The sequence below is a fragment of the Lolium rigidum genome, chromosome 5, assembly GCF_022539505.1.
Source record: "Lolium rigidum isolate FL_2022 chromosome 5, APGP_CSIRO_Lrig_0.1, whole genome shotgun sequence".
In the NCBI taxonomy this organism is placed as follows: Eukaryota; Viridiplantae; Streptophyta; class Magnoliopsida; order Poales; family Poaceae; genus Lolium; species Lolium rigidum.
The window spans coordinates 134,523,862-134,541,691 of record NC_061512.1 but is presented as its reverse complement, the minus strand read 5'-3'; the positions used below and the strand labels follow the sequence as shown (position 1 = coordinate 134,541,691).

The following is a 17,830-nucleotide window of genomic DNA, read 5'->3' as shown; positions in this document are numbered from 1 at the left end:
GTAGTGGCTTGCTTATCTGTTTTAGGGTTTGAGGTGACCCTGACAGCCCTTTTGTGCTGTCCAAGGGTGGCTCCCCCTCTGTGGCTTTGTTGTGGCTCTCACATGCTATCTGGTTGATCCTTGATTGGATTTACAGTGGCTTTTGATGTTGAGAACATGAATAGACACTATATTGTCTATCTGTCTGATGGTGTAACTAGTTATAGGTGCTAGGTGACTTTGGCTGGCTAGATAGGATCATATCCATGCTGGATTTCCTTGGTTATGCCACTGATTTGGCATAACCAGTGTTCCCTTGGGTGATTTCCTGTTGGCTTCTCCCATATTTGCTTGCACCAAATGGCTAGTAGCAAGATGATGATACAAACAGGGTTTCTACCCATTTTTGCTTCTGTGATTGGTGCATATGCTTATTTATGAGAAAAACAGTTGCTTGCTCATGTTTATCTTAGTATACCTCACTCCAGCTCCTAGAAAGGTGTTGGTGTAGAGGATTTGCTTCTGGATGGTTGATTTGCTTGCCCTTCTCCTCCTGCCTAGCTTGTGCTTGATTCCCTCCTTGTGGCTTGCTCTACAACAACAGTTCTTGGTGGAACTATTATGGATGGTTTGGCTGGTTTGGAAGGCTTTGGTGTTCTTCCTGTTCTACAAGTTCTTGTAGTTCTTACCCTTGGAGATCCTGTCGATGGAATTCTAGGGTTTGTTGGTGAAAACCTTTTATACTGGCCCTCCTTGTACTCCTTTGGTCGACAACAGTGCATGTACTGGGGTTCTTCTCCCCTGGCTGTGTGTGTGTATGGAGGGCATGCAGCTCTCCTTGTGAGCTTCCTGTGTGTTTCACAGGTTGGGACTTGGTCCCTGGCTTGGCTCTCCCGGCAGTGTTGAGATTATCCTCTCAATTCACTTGTTTTGCTAACCTGCCACACTTGGCCTAATGTTTCATTTCCTTGTGTTGTTTTGTTTACAGGGATCAAAGAAGATGATCAAGACTTCATGAAGAAATCTAGCTTGTAGTTTAGTTATGTGATCATCTTTGTAATTTTTCATTTTCCTTTTCATTTCTTGTAATTTCTGTAAAGTGTTGTAACATTTATAATTCAATTTGGAATATTGTAATTGACCATGTAAATTGTGTGATAATCAATAAAGCTCAAATTTCTCTAATGAGCTTTAATTATATGTGATATTCTTTTACATGTTTGCTTATCTATTTGTGTTAATGAATTTGAATTATGATATATTCAATTAATATTTGAATTTTGAAATTCAAACATATCTTATTTGAATTCAATCATGCAACTTAATTTGAGATGCAATGTTCCCCTCTCCTCTCGAAAACCCTAATTTAGTTAATTAAGGTCCAAGTCTATCGCACTCTCGAGACCCTAACCCTGTAAGGTGTCGAGAGAGAAACTTGTCCCCCTTCGATGCAGTTTTCTTTTAAAAGCGCGAAATTTCCCCGTATTTTATGATGCAATGCACATCCCTTTGTAAATTCTACCCCTCGATCGTCTCTAAACCTGGGATATTACAGGCGCCCCGATCGCCCCGCAGGGGGAGCGAGGGAGCGAGGAAAAAACTCCTTATCACCATTCGACAACAACAATCAATTAGTGATTTTAAAGATTTCTTGATATTTGTGAGGCACATCATATTTCCTCCGGTGACATTATAGGCTCAATGATTGGCTTTGCTTTACCGGTGGGGATGATAACTGTTAAAATATATTTCATGGCGATAAAGATCATCATGATTGAGTTGCACATCGAACGACTGATATTCAAAAAAAAATCGATAGAATTACAGAATATTTTTTAAAAAAGGGTAAAGCTTTGCCATTCAGATGACAATTTGGTATGCACGGAGGTTCTAACTATAATCAAATAAAACATTTTAATATTTTCTAAGTGATTGTGTTACAATCATTTATATTATTATTAATGTATCATTACTACTATTTTGGTACTTTATTATTTTCTAAAAAAATAATCACCCTACCATATATCATTTCCGTCCTTCATCACTGGGCCTACCTATGTACGTCTCTAGAAGAGGCCATCAACATTCTTGAAAGAAAAAATTATCGTTCTCGAAAAGAGAAGAAGAGGTCATCACTTCTTTTAATGTGCTCTTGCTGTCTCATGGTGGAGACATGTTTGAAGGAAGGACCGTGACTGATCACCTACATCTTCAGCTAAAGGAAGAGCTGAACTGGCTATTCTTCAGGGAAATTATCAAGCATTGTCCTAAACATCATCTTTAAACTAAGAAATTCGACCTGACTTCTACGCTTCGAGGAATAGGTTGGACGAATTGCTTTGACATGGTGTGTACCTTCATATGTCTAGATTATGTTCGGCATTAACATCTTTAGAAACTCAAAAGCCTAGCGGTGGCTTGTTAAATTTTTAGTACAAACATGGGGCAATGGAACCTCGTGGACTTAAACACTATGGTCCTCAAATCTATAATTGATACCTACGGTCCATGGTGCTTTGGTCTCGCGTATTGACTGTGTTAAGTTTGTTTCCATCGGTGCTTCTCTTGTTTCATTTTTGCGATATTTATGGTACGACGGTGAAGCAGTGGCTCAACAACAAAACTTGCAAGGAGTGTGTCCTTTGGATATGATTCTTTCAACAATCTTACGTTTTCACCTATTGATGTTGGAGGCCCATGGGAAAATTCAACACATGTAGGACTATATCCAATGGATCTGATTCTTTCAACAATCTTAGGTGTTCACCTATTGATGTTGGCGGTCCATGGGGATACTTTCATCATTCTTAAGTTTTCCCTTGTTGATATTGATGGCCCATGCATGGGGCTATTCGACACATGTAAGATTATCCAGCTTGTGTAGGTTTTATTCTCAATCGGTGTTTTTACTTGTTTCCATTTCTCAATGCAGTGAAATAGAAGTATTTAGAGAAATGGTGTTGTTTCAGTGGACACCATAGCCCATGTGCAGACATTGCCCTTCACGAGTGAACTCAGTAACAATATTTTGCCAACAATCTGTGAAAAAAATATTTTGCCTACAATTGACTCGCTTTTCTTAAAACTTCAATTAGCTAGTTTCTGCATGTTTAACAACAACGGGTGTTTGGTCTAGTGGTATGATTCTCGCTTCGGGTGCGAGAGGTCGCGAGTTCGATTCTCGCAACACCCCAATTTTTTTCTTTTCATAGTTAGAACCTCCTATAAAATATTCCCAACATTCGGGTCCTCGTTTCTTCCGTTACATCACCTAAATTTTAACACTTTTACGACTACATCGCGAGTCGTGAAGACGGTAACCTGGGCATAACATGCACCATCACTCCATCAGCCCGACAGTGTAGACAAGATCACGCCGGTTGGTGCATCGGTGGGAACGCATACGCCAACCACGCATGTTACTTGACCCTTCACTTAATTGAACTGATAGCATCAAGCAAAAATTGTCCATCTGGCATTCATGTGGCCAACTATACCACCACCATCTCCACAATGTGCCCAAGATGCAACTCCTGATAACATTAACGAAAACATAGGAGTAGCATTTCACTAAGCCATACAAGTGGCGAAACAAGAAATTCTCCCACTTAACAACACACATACGGACTCGTGGGCCATGGCACACAGCAAAGGCAACATACATCAGAAAGAAAATTCAGACAACATTTGCCAACAAAACAAAGGACCCATTTTAGTTGTGTATCAAACAATAATTATCAAGGCCATTCTGTAAGCCAGTAAACTAGTCTCGTGATGTCCAGTAACAACACCAGATCTGACCCAATGAGCCGAACAAGCAATATCGAGATGATAGGGAAGTCAGTGATGTGGCTTAAACCCCACTCAGCTTACAGTAAGCCATAAAGTGATACCCTGTCTATCATTTTGACAAGACCAACCACAAGGCGGTATAAATGCAGATGAAGGCCTTCAGCGGAAGTAGACCGAAACAAGTGGGATGTCGACGTCTTCATCGTCATCATCCTCACAAGCCACCACAACATCGAGATGGCGCCTGTAAGAAGGCACCTCCATCTTTGCCACATCCCTGGCAACATCTGCCACCTTCCTGTCCAGCCGTTCCTTGTGTCTGGGGAACATGGAGTTGTACAGCAGCGAAGTGCCACAGGATATGCTGTAAGCGTTCAGGCCCTTTTCTTTGAGCCACCCCAGGAGCTCCCTCAGTGTGATGTTGCCGGTCACAGTCCACCGGTCCCAGACTGTCCATGACAGTTCTTGATGCTTAATGGTCTTGGGCGGGACTGGCTCAGCAATCGAGAAGAGGGGGATCGCGAGGTTCGCAAATGTGTTGCGGTAATTTTCGACCTTGTGTCCACCAGCAAGGACTTTGTAAAGCTCGAGGCAGACAAGGCCAGTGGCCATTGCAGTTGCGGTGGCGATAGCTGGGATGATCCTGCCAGCTATAAACTTGGCTTTCAGCTTGTCCACTTCAGGAATACTGTAGTTTCTTGCCCGCATGTTGGCAAAACCAGCTATAACATCCATATGGAAATTAGTGTCATCATCCTGCAAAATACAGAAAGCAGCTCATCAACTCTTCATACAAGTAACTTCAGGATACATAGGAGTAAGATGCATTGCTGCCATACCAAATGAAAAAGCAAAAACAAGAAAATTAGGAATTTTTGTTCTGCCATGAAATCGAGCATTTAGCATGCAAGGTAGTATGGAAAATAAGTTGACGGAAATAATTCATAGTAAATCAGTGAAGTTTTACAAGGATTAATATGATATGCTGACCTTCTCAAACTGTATTGGGTTCATGTGGAACCCTGATGGTAGTCTTTTGGAAATGTCTTCCAACTTAGCAATAAGCTCTTCAATGACAGCAGCATCATCAACAGATGCAGAGGATAGACTAGTGGCCTTCTCATCTGTAACTATCTTAACCCCCTGTTTTGGTTGGAAATCAGGGACTATCACCTTGTCGACAGCTTCAGCAGCAAGCTTGTTTGGGGTTTTGGCCCACTCTGGTATGGGTATTCCAAAAGTTTCTGCCCTTAATATTGAAGCAGCCAAAATAAAGCTAAGCTGACTTTGATCACTAGACGAGAACTCCACAGGTCGTGGGAACCGCTTTGGAGCAGACCAGAAAGGAGCACCAGAGCTGGTCATTGAGTCTTCTGGGAAAGTAAATGCCAGCTGCTTCACACGATTGGAGAAGTAATCCTCAAACCTGAGATAGACAACCAGGAAAGCAGTAAGGTAACATTAGAAGTATGATTAACAGAGCCCTGCGAAGTAGACTCACAATACAAAAGATCTAGCTGCAATTATTTCAAAAATCATAACTCCGTTGCATAAATAAGTCATACAATTGTGAAGGAGAGGAGGGAGGGCATGGGGGTACACTTACTTAAGCCGGGCCCAGGTAATAGAATCTTGGAACGTCTCACACTTGTCTCTGTCAAGACACTCAATAACACGTTCAAGCTGATCTCTAGCTTGTGCATCACCAGCAGTTCTTGCAGCACTTACATACGTAGTAGGATTTGACAGAAACGCATTTACTTCAGTGGGAGTCTTCTCAAGTAAACCCTCAAACTCAGACCTAGCCCAGGTTAGGCAATGATCAATATTGTGAGGAAATGAATGCACAGTACACATAGGTGCTTGCTTTTCAGGTGGATCCCTCGACGCCCCATAGTTCTCTGTTAAGTGAGGGATGACCATCTGTGTATTGCATTTAGCACCCAGAGTCCCAGATTCCAACAGTGGCTTCTGGAAATACAGACATCTTGAGTCTATGTACAATCTTGCAGTCACATTGTCAAGGGCATTGACAACAGCATCAAGGTTCTCCCAGAAGGCATCATTAAACACATTTTCGGTCTCGGGGCTTGCTCTGTTCTGAAGGGCCTCAACATGAAGCTTAGGATTAATTTCCATAGCAGCAGTGGCAGCAACCGTGGACTTTGGCTGTCCAATGTTCCAGTCACGGAAAAGGAACTGGCGACTCAGATTGCTCTTTTCAATAACATCATCATCTGTCACAGTCAGCCTTCCATTCTGACTGCAAGAAATACCCATTAGCGCCAGGTTCTTCAAAAATTCACATCCAAGTGCCCCAGAACCAACCATAAAGATTTTTGCTTCCTTCAGTTTCTTCTGAAGCTTAGATCCAAATACACTGATTTGAGCATCATATCTAGTGTTCTCTGGCTTCAAATCACTAGGTTCCAGGGGGTCAACAGGGAGAGACTCGACAGAATCAAAATAGAAGAACTACAAAATTAAAACAATTGACGTTACAAATAACTGTATATAAATGTAAATCATATACTAAAAAAAAACGAGACCAACCCAGGCACTAGCACCTGTTGGCATTTTTTTATAGAAGAAAACTCCTGAGCCCCGGGTCATACTCAGCACTCGAACCCGGGTGGCCGGAGTGCGCTCCCGCACACCTAACCAACAGAGCGACGCTCTGTTCTCAATGTAAATCATATACTCAAGACAAGAGACAGCAGATTCTAACCTGATACAGTGGATGGAATTTCCCTGAGCATGCTTTCACGACCTCCTGACCTACAATACCACCAAACATTGCAGCCATAGGGTTCAGAACAGCCCTGGAACCACTGGCAAAATGGTGCAGGAGCTTTTTGTCAATTCCTTCAAGTTTCTTATCACCCAGAGTTTCATTAATGCTATCAGCATACTCTATCACCTTTTGCACATCATCAATAGACCCAGCAACAGGGAATCTCTTCAACTCACTCCTAAACTTATCCAAAGCTTGGAATGCCAAATGCAGAAGAGGTGGGCGCTCGAATTTGGAGAAATCACTCATGAGAAATTCTCCTGGCTCTACCATGGCCTCTTTCAAGGGTTTGAATTTAATAACTTTTGGTAGCTTGATCTGTGTGACAATGCCACCTCTAACGTATGCGCCAAACGAAGAGGTGTCTTCTTCTAACTGAAATGAGAAAGGCCTTGCATTCTTGACCTTTCTTGGCTTCCCATCATTCAGCTCAGTCATTCCATGGACTTCAGAGAAAACAACTAGATCACCATCCTGGAACTCCACACGCTCATCATCCACAAAGGACACAAGTGCTGGATTGTCATTACTGATCGATGCAACAATTCCTGTATGTGGTTCCTCTCCATCCACATCTAAAACTGTAAACTCAGGACCGAAATCACAAAATACGCTGCCAAAAAGACCGCGAACTTCAGACTTGATGAAAGCAATGGGTGGCTGATGACTATGGCAGTAATCATCAAACTCAACTGCCTTTTCTAAGCTGATATCAGTAAAGACCACGGCCTGTAAGTACATATAGAAGTGATTATTCTGAGGATGAGAAAATGACCAAATATACCAGTGTAAATCAAGAAGCATATAAACAAATTTCATAACAAACACCAGAAGAGTCATCTAATCCACCTCAAAAACTCATATACTGCAAACTGAAGTGCAACGCCAAAATGAAAACATTGTCATTCGTCAAAACAAGAACATGGCTATGAAATTTCAGTTGCATTGGACAAACAACATCTCTTTGTAGGATATGCTGGTATGATGGAGCACATGAACAAATTTATAGCAGACAAATGACATGTCACAATAAATATTGCCAAGGCCAACACTTGCTCAGTTAACAGAACACAAATTACCAAATATAAAATTCGCAGTTAAAATAAATTTATATTTCAGGACCAAAATCACGCAAAAATAAATGAAGGTAAAACCAAGGGGTTAATGGAGCATGGAAATACATATAGATTATAGAAACCTACACTATCTAAATAGTCAGGTAGGTGAAGCCTCTTCAGAATCTCATGGAAATCCCTTGATAATATGCAAGATTAAAAACATTATACTTCATATACAATTTTACAGTGTACACACTTCAACATACCTCGATTATTATGAGATTGTGACCAAAAATTTATAGGACTATATTTACTTTATTACTCTCTCTGTTCCATATTAATTGTCGCAGATACATCCAAATCTGCGACAACTAATATGGAACGGAGGGAGTATTTTAAGTGATGTTCGATAAATGCCACAGTTATGGTGCAAGGCTTTTTTTCTACACGCTAGTTGTTCACAAAACTGGTGCATAATTTCAATACCAAAACTAAATAGCAAGACAGATAGCCTGTTGCTACAACTAACATACACAGAAAGTTCAAGCATGATATAAAACCTTAAACTGAAGGCACGTACAAGTACAAAGAATGAAATAGCAAGCTAGGAGACCATAGATCAATTTCATGCTGGCGCACCTGAAATTTAGAAAGTTGCTCCTTGGTCAAATCGCCGGTCAAAGCAGAGATGAGAACAGCATTGTTAAGCTCTTGCAGCTTCTGTACGCAAGCTTGAGCACGATTTTGCCCAACATCATTCTCCGAGAGGAAGAAGTTGCTTGATAAGTCCCATAGCTCCACATTACCATCATCGTGCAAGGTTACAGACTTGACACCCGCTAGCACAAGGTTCTTTGCTGCAGGAATACATGGTTACCAGATCAAGTATAAGCCAATGGTTTTTACCATCCCATAATCAAAACTGTCAAAACCTCTTCAAGTTTGAAAAGCTCAATAATACATTGAATGACAAGCATCTAAATAAACTTATAATTTGTTTTTGTACTCAAATACTCCTGGTGTGTGCCTTAATGAGAAACTGACATCTCAGCATGCATCCAATAACCAAATTAACCAGCAGGACAAAAAGTAAAGGCTCAAGCCTTATGGTGCCAGGTATCAACTTGTTATCACCGATAAAAACTATTCTTGGTATTATTACAAAAATGTCAGCATTATCTATGCACATTACAGTTTGCCCATCATGCCATGATTGTAGACTAACAGTTTGTAAGCAAGAGGCACTTGATAGAGTAACACAACAATTCTGGATTTGACGGTTTAAACAACACTTGTCAGCATTGGGTTGTGATGAAAAACACTGGTTAAAGAGCAAAGGAAGATAAAAGTTTTGACTGGATGGTTAAAAGACAAATCATGGGACAGAATAATAAGAGTACGTCTAGATAAGAGGGCAATCCTTCATCACTATCCTTGGATCAAACTAGCAACAATCCCAGCAGAGCGAGAGCATAGCCAGGAGCATGTACTAATTACGAGCAGAAAAAATTTAGGTACGGAAAACGCAATAGGAATTCCTAGGTCACTAAGCTACATCTAATTGGGAAAGAAATTAAAAAACAACATAATTATTAGCAAACAAGTTGCCGGTTTCCTTTTTAATAGCTGACCCACTTACCACACATACAAGGTGACGTTTTATGGAAAAAAATTAAGCAAGCTAGTTAGTTAGAGGAGGTCCGGCTGGAGTACACATACCGATCTCGACACCGAGGCCCTGGAGCCCAGAGACGAGGACGTTGGAGGCGAAGAGGCGCTTCATGGTCTCGCGCCCGTAGACGGCGAGCTGGCGGCTGTGGAGGTCCTCATCGATCTCCATCCCCTTGGGCGGTGCCATGGCTGCCGCGTCCTCTGCCTCCTTGCCGGCCTCCCCCTCCCCGGCGCGGGTCTTCTTCTGCAAGTCCTCGACCTCGCCCGCGACGATCTCCCGCTTGCGGGGAAGCATATAGCGCGCAGCACCGCCGAGGAGCCCGAGCACGGCCGCCGACGCCGCGAAGAGCAGGCAGTAGTACGCGGCCTCCGGGAGCTGCCGCGCCAGATCCAGCGCGCGCTAGGGCCGAAACCTGCACCGGAGGGCCCGTCGTGAGGCGGGGAGCGCGAGGAGGCGGGTGCCGGAGGGCGGATTCGACGGGACTCACCTTGGATTCGCTCGTCGCGTGCGGGAAGAAGGCGGGATGGTCTAGGGTTTCTGAGTCTGCGGGAGAGGAATCGGAGGACCTGATTGCGAAGTCTCGGCGGTTGTTGCTGGAGTTTGGGACGGGGACGGGGACGGCTTTGTTTATGGGGACTGGTGCGTGGGGCCCGCGTGTCGGTGAGCAGGGAAACCGCGTGTACTTTTCTTGCTGGCGGGGAAACGAGCACCTGTCCTCTCTGGAAAGAACGAGGAGGCTGCGAAGGTGAGCCCAGATGCACGCTGACATGTGGCTCCAATCATTCCAGTCATCCACCACCTACTCGATTATATTTTGAAAACAAAAGTGTTTGTATGTGGTTAATACTCTCCAAGTTGTGAGATCATAGGTGATGTGTAACATTGTCAAGTGCTTAAGTGAAACATTGATGTGGGTACTTCTCGTAATATGGATACTTGTATGGTGTCGTGTATCGTATGTTGGACTTAGTGCTTTGCTAGCGGTGTGTTGATTCATTAGCTCCTTATGTAAAAAAATATGGCGTGAGTTGTGTTGAACTTACCCTAAGTCGAGTCATAGGCTTGTGCTCGTACTGGTTATTTGTTGTATTTGCTTTTCCAGTGTTACCGGAGCTCAAGGAACGTGGTCGATGATGGGATCGAGGAATGAAGCTTAGGAGAAGTTGGGGTCGAGGGATCAAGGTCATGCGGGACTTGAGGAAATTCGGAGCTTGGATCTAGATTTAATCTTGGAGAGTTCTTTGATGCATGGTTGCATCTTCTGTAATTGATCGACATCGTTGCAATAAAGAGATTCATTGGCGGTGACATCTTTGTTCTTCTCAGATCTTCGTGGAATCCTCGTGCTAGATCTTTTCTAACACTTTGCTGCAAGTTTCTCGCGAGATCAAGGGAAGATTGCATTGTGATTCATCCATCTTTCTCGTTGTTCCTCAAAATTGGTTCAAGATTTTAATTCCCCTAACTTTCTATCAGTTGTTATTGTTCTGATCCTATATTTATTTTGGTGGATCCATTTGAGCTGATTCTTGTCCCATTAGGTAGATATTTTCCATACCTTTCGTTACGTACTCATACATAATTTTTTGTTCAGTAGATGTAAATTCACATCTGTTTTATTGTCACTATCAGATTAGGGTTTTAGGGTTCAAACTTTTGGGAAAAGTTTCAATTTGCTTCCGCACAATCATTAACCCCCGCCCCCCTATGATTGCCTACCTCGGTTCCACACTTGGTATTAGAGCCAAGTAATTTTAATGCTATCTTAACAAGTTGATTAGAATTGTAAGATATGGATAGGTATTCTACCAAACCCTATGTGTTCGCTGGTGTTAATTTTCAGTTCTGGAAGGCGAAGATGAAGGCATACATTATGGCACAAAGCTATGCCATCTGGGAGAAAGTCGCCAAGTCGTAAGAGCTGCCTGCGGATGATGCTATCACCCCATCAAACTTGGTCCACATGGAGAAAAACTATAAGGCGAGGAACTACATCATCCAAGTTCTAGAACGAAGTTGACTTCGACCGCGTCTCTCACCTTGCATCGGCTAATGAGGTATGGAACGCACTCTGTAGCTATTAAGGATCAAACTCGGTTAAGTAGTTGTGTCAAGACATGTACAAAAATAAATACATGAGGGTTGAGATGAAGACAAGTGAATCTTTAGATGAATTCTTTGCTCAGTTTAATAAGATTCTCAGCAATTTACGTGCTTTAGGTGTTATCTATACTGATGTTGAGGCTTCTAGGGAACTTTTAAGTGCTTTAGATATATCCATATGGGAGATGAAAGTTACATCTATTAGAGAGTCTACTATCATGAACACACCTACACTTGATATCTTATACTCAAAATTGAAAACTCATGAATTAGACATTCTTGCTAGGGGAACTGGTTCCAAATCAGTTGCACTTGTTACTAATCCTAGCAACTCTAATGATGGTGTTGCTTCACATTGCAATTGAAAGTTCAGAGATGGTAAACCTAGAGGGGGTGAATAGGTTTCTACAGATTTTAATTCTTTCTTTGCAATATTAGGCTTTGCGGAATATAAAGATGAGCCTAATGCAAACTAGGTGAAACAATCTATATGAGGATACAAGTAACTCAAGCACGAAGGCTCTCACAGGCAGTTATATCACAAGTAAGGAGTTCGGTTAGAGATAACCGATAGCACGCGGAGACGAGGATGTATTCCCGTGTTCCCTTCCTTTGCAAGAAGGTACGTCACGTTTGGAGGGTGGAGGTCCCACGAAGGATTCCCCACGCCACGAAGGCTCACCCTATTCTCCGGAGCCTATCCCACGAAGGAATAGCTCACTCACTTGTGGTAGATTTTGAGGTAGCCTCCAAACCTTCACAATCTTGTCGGGAGCAAATCCACGGCCTGGATGCTTCGGACCACTCTTGCCCACCTAGGGTTTCCAAGGAACCCTAGAGAGCAAGCTTCTTGATGAATACAAGGGGAATGAGATTTGGCTTGGTAGAACAGGTAGATCGGGTCCTCCTCTATCGTTTCCCCGGAGGGATTTGAGTTTGGGTGGAGGAGGAGGGAGATCTGAGGCTTTTGGTGTTTCTAGCAATGGAGTATGAGAGAGAGAGCTCAAGAACAGCTTGTAGTGTAGTGCCTACCCCTTCAGAGGTAGGAGAAGGGGTATTTATAGTGTTCTTTGAAATCTGGTCGTTGCTCACTTGCCAACTCAGCTTTCTCCCGAGATTCCAGGTCAACTGGACCACAGACCGGATCGCCCGGCGCAGGGGCCGGTCGGACCGAACCAGGGACCGGACCCGCCGGTCCAAACCGGGCGGCAGACCGGACTCCAACCGGAGCCTCGAAATGTCGCGCAGTACTCCCTCCGGTTGCAGTCAGCGAGAGCTCGGTCGGCGCCGGAGCGCCCAGTCATGCACCCGGTCGGACCGGGCCAGGGACCGGACCCGCCGGTACAAACCGGGTGGCAGACCGGACCCCAACCGGGGGCAACTCCGTGTCGTCCAGTACGTCGCCCGGAAGGCATCAGCGCAGGGGCCGGTTGGCGCCGGAGCGCCCGGCCGTGCGCCCGGTCGACCGGGCGGCAGACCGGAGCCTGCCGGCGCACGGGCCGGTCCAACGGGCTTTTGACCGGATTCCTACTGTAGACCCCTTTTTGATTGTTGTTGAAGTGGGGGTCTCCTTTAGCCTCCTTGTTCCTTTGATACACCATTTATGACTCTTTGGCTAATACCTGGGATTATCCTTTCAAACATGTATTAGGCCAAATACTCTAGCACGGTGTCGTTGTTACCAAAATAATGGATAAGGGTAAAATACCCTTACAATCTCCCCCTTTTTGGTATACGATGACAAACCGAGCTAGAGTCACATATAGATATTATGGTAAGCTCTAAACCTTGATTCCCTATAAGATATTACGACGGCTCCCCCATAATGTGTGCACTTGGAAAATTTGCGTTTGAATGCAAAGTGCACCATTTGTGGAATATGAGAAGCTCCCCCAATATCTTTAGGAGCATGGTATGGACAAGTATATCAAGATATATAAGCATAAAGCATGATCATCCTAATAGAGTGATTAAGCATACAAATAGTTGTCCATACACGAATTATTCAAAGTAGCAAATGGTTCTTGAGAAAGCAAAGCAAATAAGCACAAGCCATATAAGAATCAAATAAAGCAACACCCATGGCTTGTGACAACCAAAGAACCCCGTGATATCCCAGACTCTACTCTCTTCTCCCCCTTTGGCATCGGAACACCAAAAAGGCGAAGAAAAGAGGAGAGATGCTAGCGCTCCCGTCAGTAGAACTCATGCCCAACGGAATATGAGCCCTCGCCATCATCATCCTCATCCTCATCCTCATCACCTTCAGCCTCTTCATCATCATCAGCAGCAGCAGGGGCACGAGCAGTCCTAGGGGGAAGTCCACCATGAGCATGCATGTAGAGGTCGAAGTTCTGGAACATCTCATCAGTAATGGGAGGCATCTCCCAAGCAGGTGCAACCACAGGCTCCATCTCAGGTCCAGAAGGAGGAACAGGGACATTCCTTGCAGCCATGAACTCATTATGTCGCCTCCGTGTCTCCTGGTTCAAAGCAAGACTTTGATGTGCAACATCATTGGTATTCTTGCACATTTGCCACAAGCTTGAGAAGAAGCGAGAGGCACCGCGCTTGGGGCGCCTAGAGTAGCTGGAGCTAGCTGCATGATCATGTCGTTCCTTGGAACGGCGCTCAGAAGGCATCATGGCAGGGACTTCCGGACGTGTGTCCTGAGCGGGTGATACGTCTCCGACGTATCGATAATTTCTTATGTTCCATGCCACATTATTGATGATATCTACATGTTTTATACACACTTTATGTCATTATTATGCGTTTTCCGGAACTAACCTATTGACGAGATGCCGAAGGGCCAGTTCCTGTTTTCTGCTGTTTTTGGTTCCAGAAATCCTAGTTAGGAAATATTCTCGGAAATGGACGAAATCAACGCCCATGTTCCTATTTTTCCACGAAGCTTCCAGAAGTCCGAAGGGGAAACGAAGTGGGGCCACGAGGTGGGGACACAGTAGGGCGGCGCGGCCCAAGCCCTGGCCGCGCCGGCCTAGTGTGTGGCCCCACCAGGACTCCACCAACCTTGCCCTTCCGCCTACTTAAAGTCTCCGTCGCGAAAACCCTACCACGTTCGACGAAACCAGAGAAAACCATCCAGAGCCGCCGCCATCGCGAAACTCCAATTCGGGGACGAAGTCTGCGTTCCGGCACCCTGCCGGGACGGGGAATTGCCCCGGAGTCATCTCCACCGCCATCTTCACCGCCATCGCTGTCTCCATGATGAGGAGGGAGTAATTCACCCCGGGCTGAGGGCTCCGCTATAGCTATGTGGTTCATCTCTCTCTTTATGTGATCTAGTTGAATATCATCTATGTGCTACTCTAGTGATGTTATTAAAGTAGTCTATTCCTCCTACACGATGTAATGGTGATAGTGTGTGCATCGTGTAGTACTTGGCGTGGGTTATGATTGTAATCTCTTGTAGATTATGCAGTTAACTATTGCTATGATAAGTATTGATGTGATCTATGCCTCCTTCATAGTGTGATGGTGACCGTGTGCATGCTATGTTAGTTCTTGGTGTGATTGTGTTGATCTATCTTGCACTCTAAGGTTATTTAAATATGAACATTGAATATTGTGGAGCTTGTTAACTCCGGCATTGAGGATTCGTGTAATCCTACACAGTTAGTGGTGTTCATCATCCAACAAGAAGGTGTAGAGTAGTCCTATTATGTGATCATTGTTGAGAGTGTCCACTAGTGAAAGCGGGATCCCTAGGCCTTGCTTCCAAGCATCGAATCTCCGTTTGTTTACTGTTTTGTTGCATGTTTACTCGCTGCCATATTTTATTCAGATTGCTATTACAACTCATACTCATCCATACTACTTGCATCTCACTATCTCTTCGCCGAACTAGTGCACCTTTACATCTGACAAGTGTATTAGGTGTGTTGGGGACACAAGAGACTTCTTGCTTTGTGGTTGCAGGGTTGCTTGAGAGGGATATCTTTGACCTCTTCCTCCCTGAGATCGATAAACCTTGGGTGATCCACTTAAGGGAAACTTGCTGCTGTTCTACAAACCTCTGCTCTTGGAGGCCCAACACTGTCTACAAGAATAGAAGCTCCCGTAGACATCAGCGGGGAACTTGAATGGTTCCATTGTGATTCTTTGATCAAGCGTGTTGTTGGGAGGAGGGACCATCTTGTTGATGAGCCGCTGAACATACTGAGCATAGTTGGGAGTCATGCGGCCCAAAACAGAATGCTTCAGTTCACAGTCATGAATGAGATCACAGCCATCAATTTTCCTTATGTTGTCAGGATGGCAATAGTACATCAGATTCAGGTGGTAGTTCCTGACTTCACTGGAGTCGCCTGACTTGCTGATGAGACTCTCACGGAACATATTGGCAAGTACAAGATAAGAGTAATACATCCCAGAGATAGTGGGAGGACCAGCTGTAGGGTTCGGGGGATAACAAAAGGAGATGTCACCTTTAACGAGCCTAGGCCGAGAATGAATCTTGAACCCTTGAGCACGGCCACCACCAAAACCCATGGCTTCACAGAACTCAGTATAAGTGCATGAGTACTCCTCCTTGCCAGTGATCCAAGTCATAGCGCGATCCTCATCATCATGGAAGAATACGTTGCAATGGAATTGACGGACAAGAAGGGGACAATAGGTGCCTTCTCTTTGGTCATCATCGGGCTTCAGGCACACAAGATCATACAGTCCCAAACCCTTCAAGGTATCAACCACAAAGCGGTACTTGGTGGCTTCATGCAAGGCAAGCTCTTCAGTGTTGATGGTCTTGGGCATCACAATAGCACCATTCTTCATACACTCTCTAGTGTTGTAGAAATCATCACATAGGCTTGCTTGAGTCTTGGTCCAGAAGAACCTGTCCCCACTAGTGTAAGTCCGTTGCTCAAAGCGATACGGATTTTCCTTCCTGACACTCTGCGAATCACCAAGATGTGATGCGCCCACATTGTAGTCTGGCACTATTTCATCATCATCTTGGGATGCGTGTTTGTCTTTCCTCTTAGAGCCAACTGTCTTGCTTCTTCCCCCAGCGGAGCTGCCAGTGTCAGTAAACTGAGGTGATTTAGAAGGCACACGCCCACTAGAACGGCGTCCTGGAGGCCCCGTAGACTTTCCTCTGTTCGCAAGATGGCCACAGTCTTCACCACTCCAATCACCTGTGAATGAGCAAATAGAGCGAGGATAGCAGTGGGGTAAGTGTACATGTCATCAGTAAGTAGGGAAGCCAGAAAGCATAGTATATGTTCAAGTGTTTTGACGGAGTTGTGCGAAAACTGGGCAACCCGGCGTATGGTCCGGTCAAACCGGATGAGAGAACGGGCTGTCCGGTTGCCCATCCGGTCGACCAGGCCACGCGCCGGACCGGCCGGTTGAGCGGCCGGTTGACCGGGCCAGAGACCGGGTCTGTCGAATTGTGAGGTGTTGCCCATAAATTCTACCACAAAATCATGCAAAAACTCATAAACTTGAACATAGACTATAGCAATAGAGTGGAATATGTGCATAGTGCTGTGAGACACTCTAATGGCATGAGGACTTACAAACCCTAACCCTAACCCTAGATTTCTCAATTTTTCCTCAACAAAGATGCAATGTGTGAGGGAAACTTAGAGAAAGAGGGAAAGAGAGAACAATTTACGCGAAGACATGGTCCTCCTTGCTCAAAGGAACAAGAAGAACACCTAGGTAGGGCTTGAGAGCCAAATCCCCAAGATCTCCCAAACTAGCTTGAGAGGGACCAAATCCCTTGGTGGAGATGATGCAAAGGGCCCGATCTATGACTTGGTGAAGTTTGAGAGGTTTCTAGTGGTGGGAAGGCCCTAGGAAGAGGTGGGGATGGTGGAGGCGGCAGCAATGGTGTGTATGGTGGAGGGGGAAAGTGAGGAAGAAGACCCCCAAGGGGTAACTTCCTCCCAACATAACCATCCGCACGTCCGGTTTGCCGCCCGGTCGACCGGGCCTAGCGCCGGCTGGCCCGGCGCAGAGGCCGGTCCAACCGGGCCAGAGACCGGCCAGGGTTATTCCGCCTGATTTTGTCTTGTTTTGCCTCGTTTTGCCCCTATTCTTTGTGTAAATGTGTATGAATGCTCAGATGATGACATGTACATATAGATAGATAGATGATGGTGAGATGAGCATAGACATGGGGTTGGAAACACAAAGTTCTCTAGGCATACCCATTGGAGTGAAAATCCAAACAAGATGTAAATAGCAACAATGGGCATGATTCAAAATATATATCAAGAATCATAAGTCATTTTGAAGTGATTTTTGCAATAAGATCATTTAGCCTTATATAGTCAAATCAAGTTGTAACTGAGGCTCAATGAGGGGAGGGGGATTACTCCCCCTATGTGAAAGCGCAAATGTCATGAGACCTCGAAGAGATATGCTTGGGTCCATATAATGACATTGGGTCTATTTATG

At 44.6% G+C, this 17,830-nt stretch overlaps 1 protein-coding gene and 1 non-coding gene across 2 annotated transcripts; one reads left to right on the top strand and one right to left on the bottom strand.

Moving 5' to 3' along the window:
- Positions 1 to 3,100: 3,100 nt before the first annotated feature.
- TRNAP-CGG lies at positions 3,101 to 3,172 on the top strand. Its single transcript has one exon. It is a non-coding gene; the product is annotated as a tRNA-Pro (tRNA).
- A 435-nt stretch (positions 3,173 to 3,607) lies between these two features.
- Positions 3,608 to 9,894, bottom strand: LOC124654778 (ubiquitin-activating enzyme E1 1-like). Its single transcript, XM_047193765.1, has 7 exons — positions 9,783 to 9,894; positions 9,343 to 9,707; positions 8,263 to 8,480; positions 6,500 to 7,294; positions 5,378 to 6,246; positions 4,762 to 5,197; positions 3,608 to 4,527 (listed from the first exon to the last, which is right to left on the bottom strand). Exons 2-7 carry the CDS (start codon positions 9,587 to 9,589, stop codon positions 3,931 to 3,933), a joined length of 3,162 nt encoding a protein of 1,053 aa, XP_047049721.1. The 5' UTR covers positions 9,590 to 9,707; positions 9,783 to 9,894; the 3' UTR covers positions 3,608 to 3,930.
- Positions 9,895 to 17,830: the final 7,936 nt, after the last annotated feature.

Excerpts from the sequence above, each read along its gene's own strand:
- LOC124654778 (XM_047193765.1), bottom strand. The coding sequence starts at position 9,589 with ATGCTTCCCCGCAAGCGGGAGATCGTCGCGGGCGAGGTCGAGGACTTG. Across the intron at positions 7,295-8,262 it reads AGCAACTTTCTAAATTTCAG|GCCGTGGTCTTTACTGATAT; the intron begins GTGCGCCAGCAT and ends ATGTACTTACAG. Across the intron at positions 5,198-5,377 it reads ATTACCTGGGCCCGGCTTAA|GTTTGAGGATTACTTCTCCA; the intron begins GTAAGTGTACCC and ends TGTCTATCTCAG.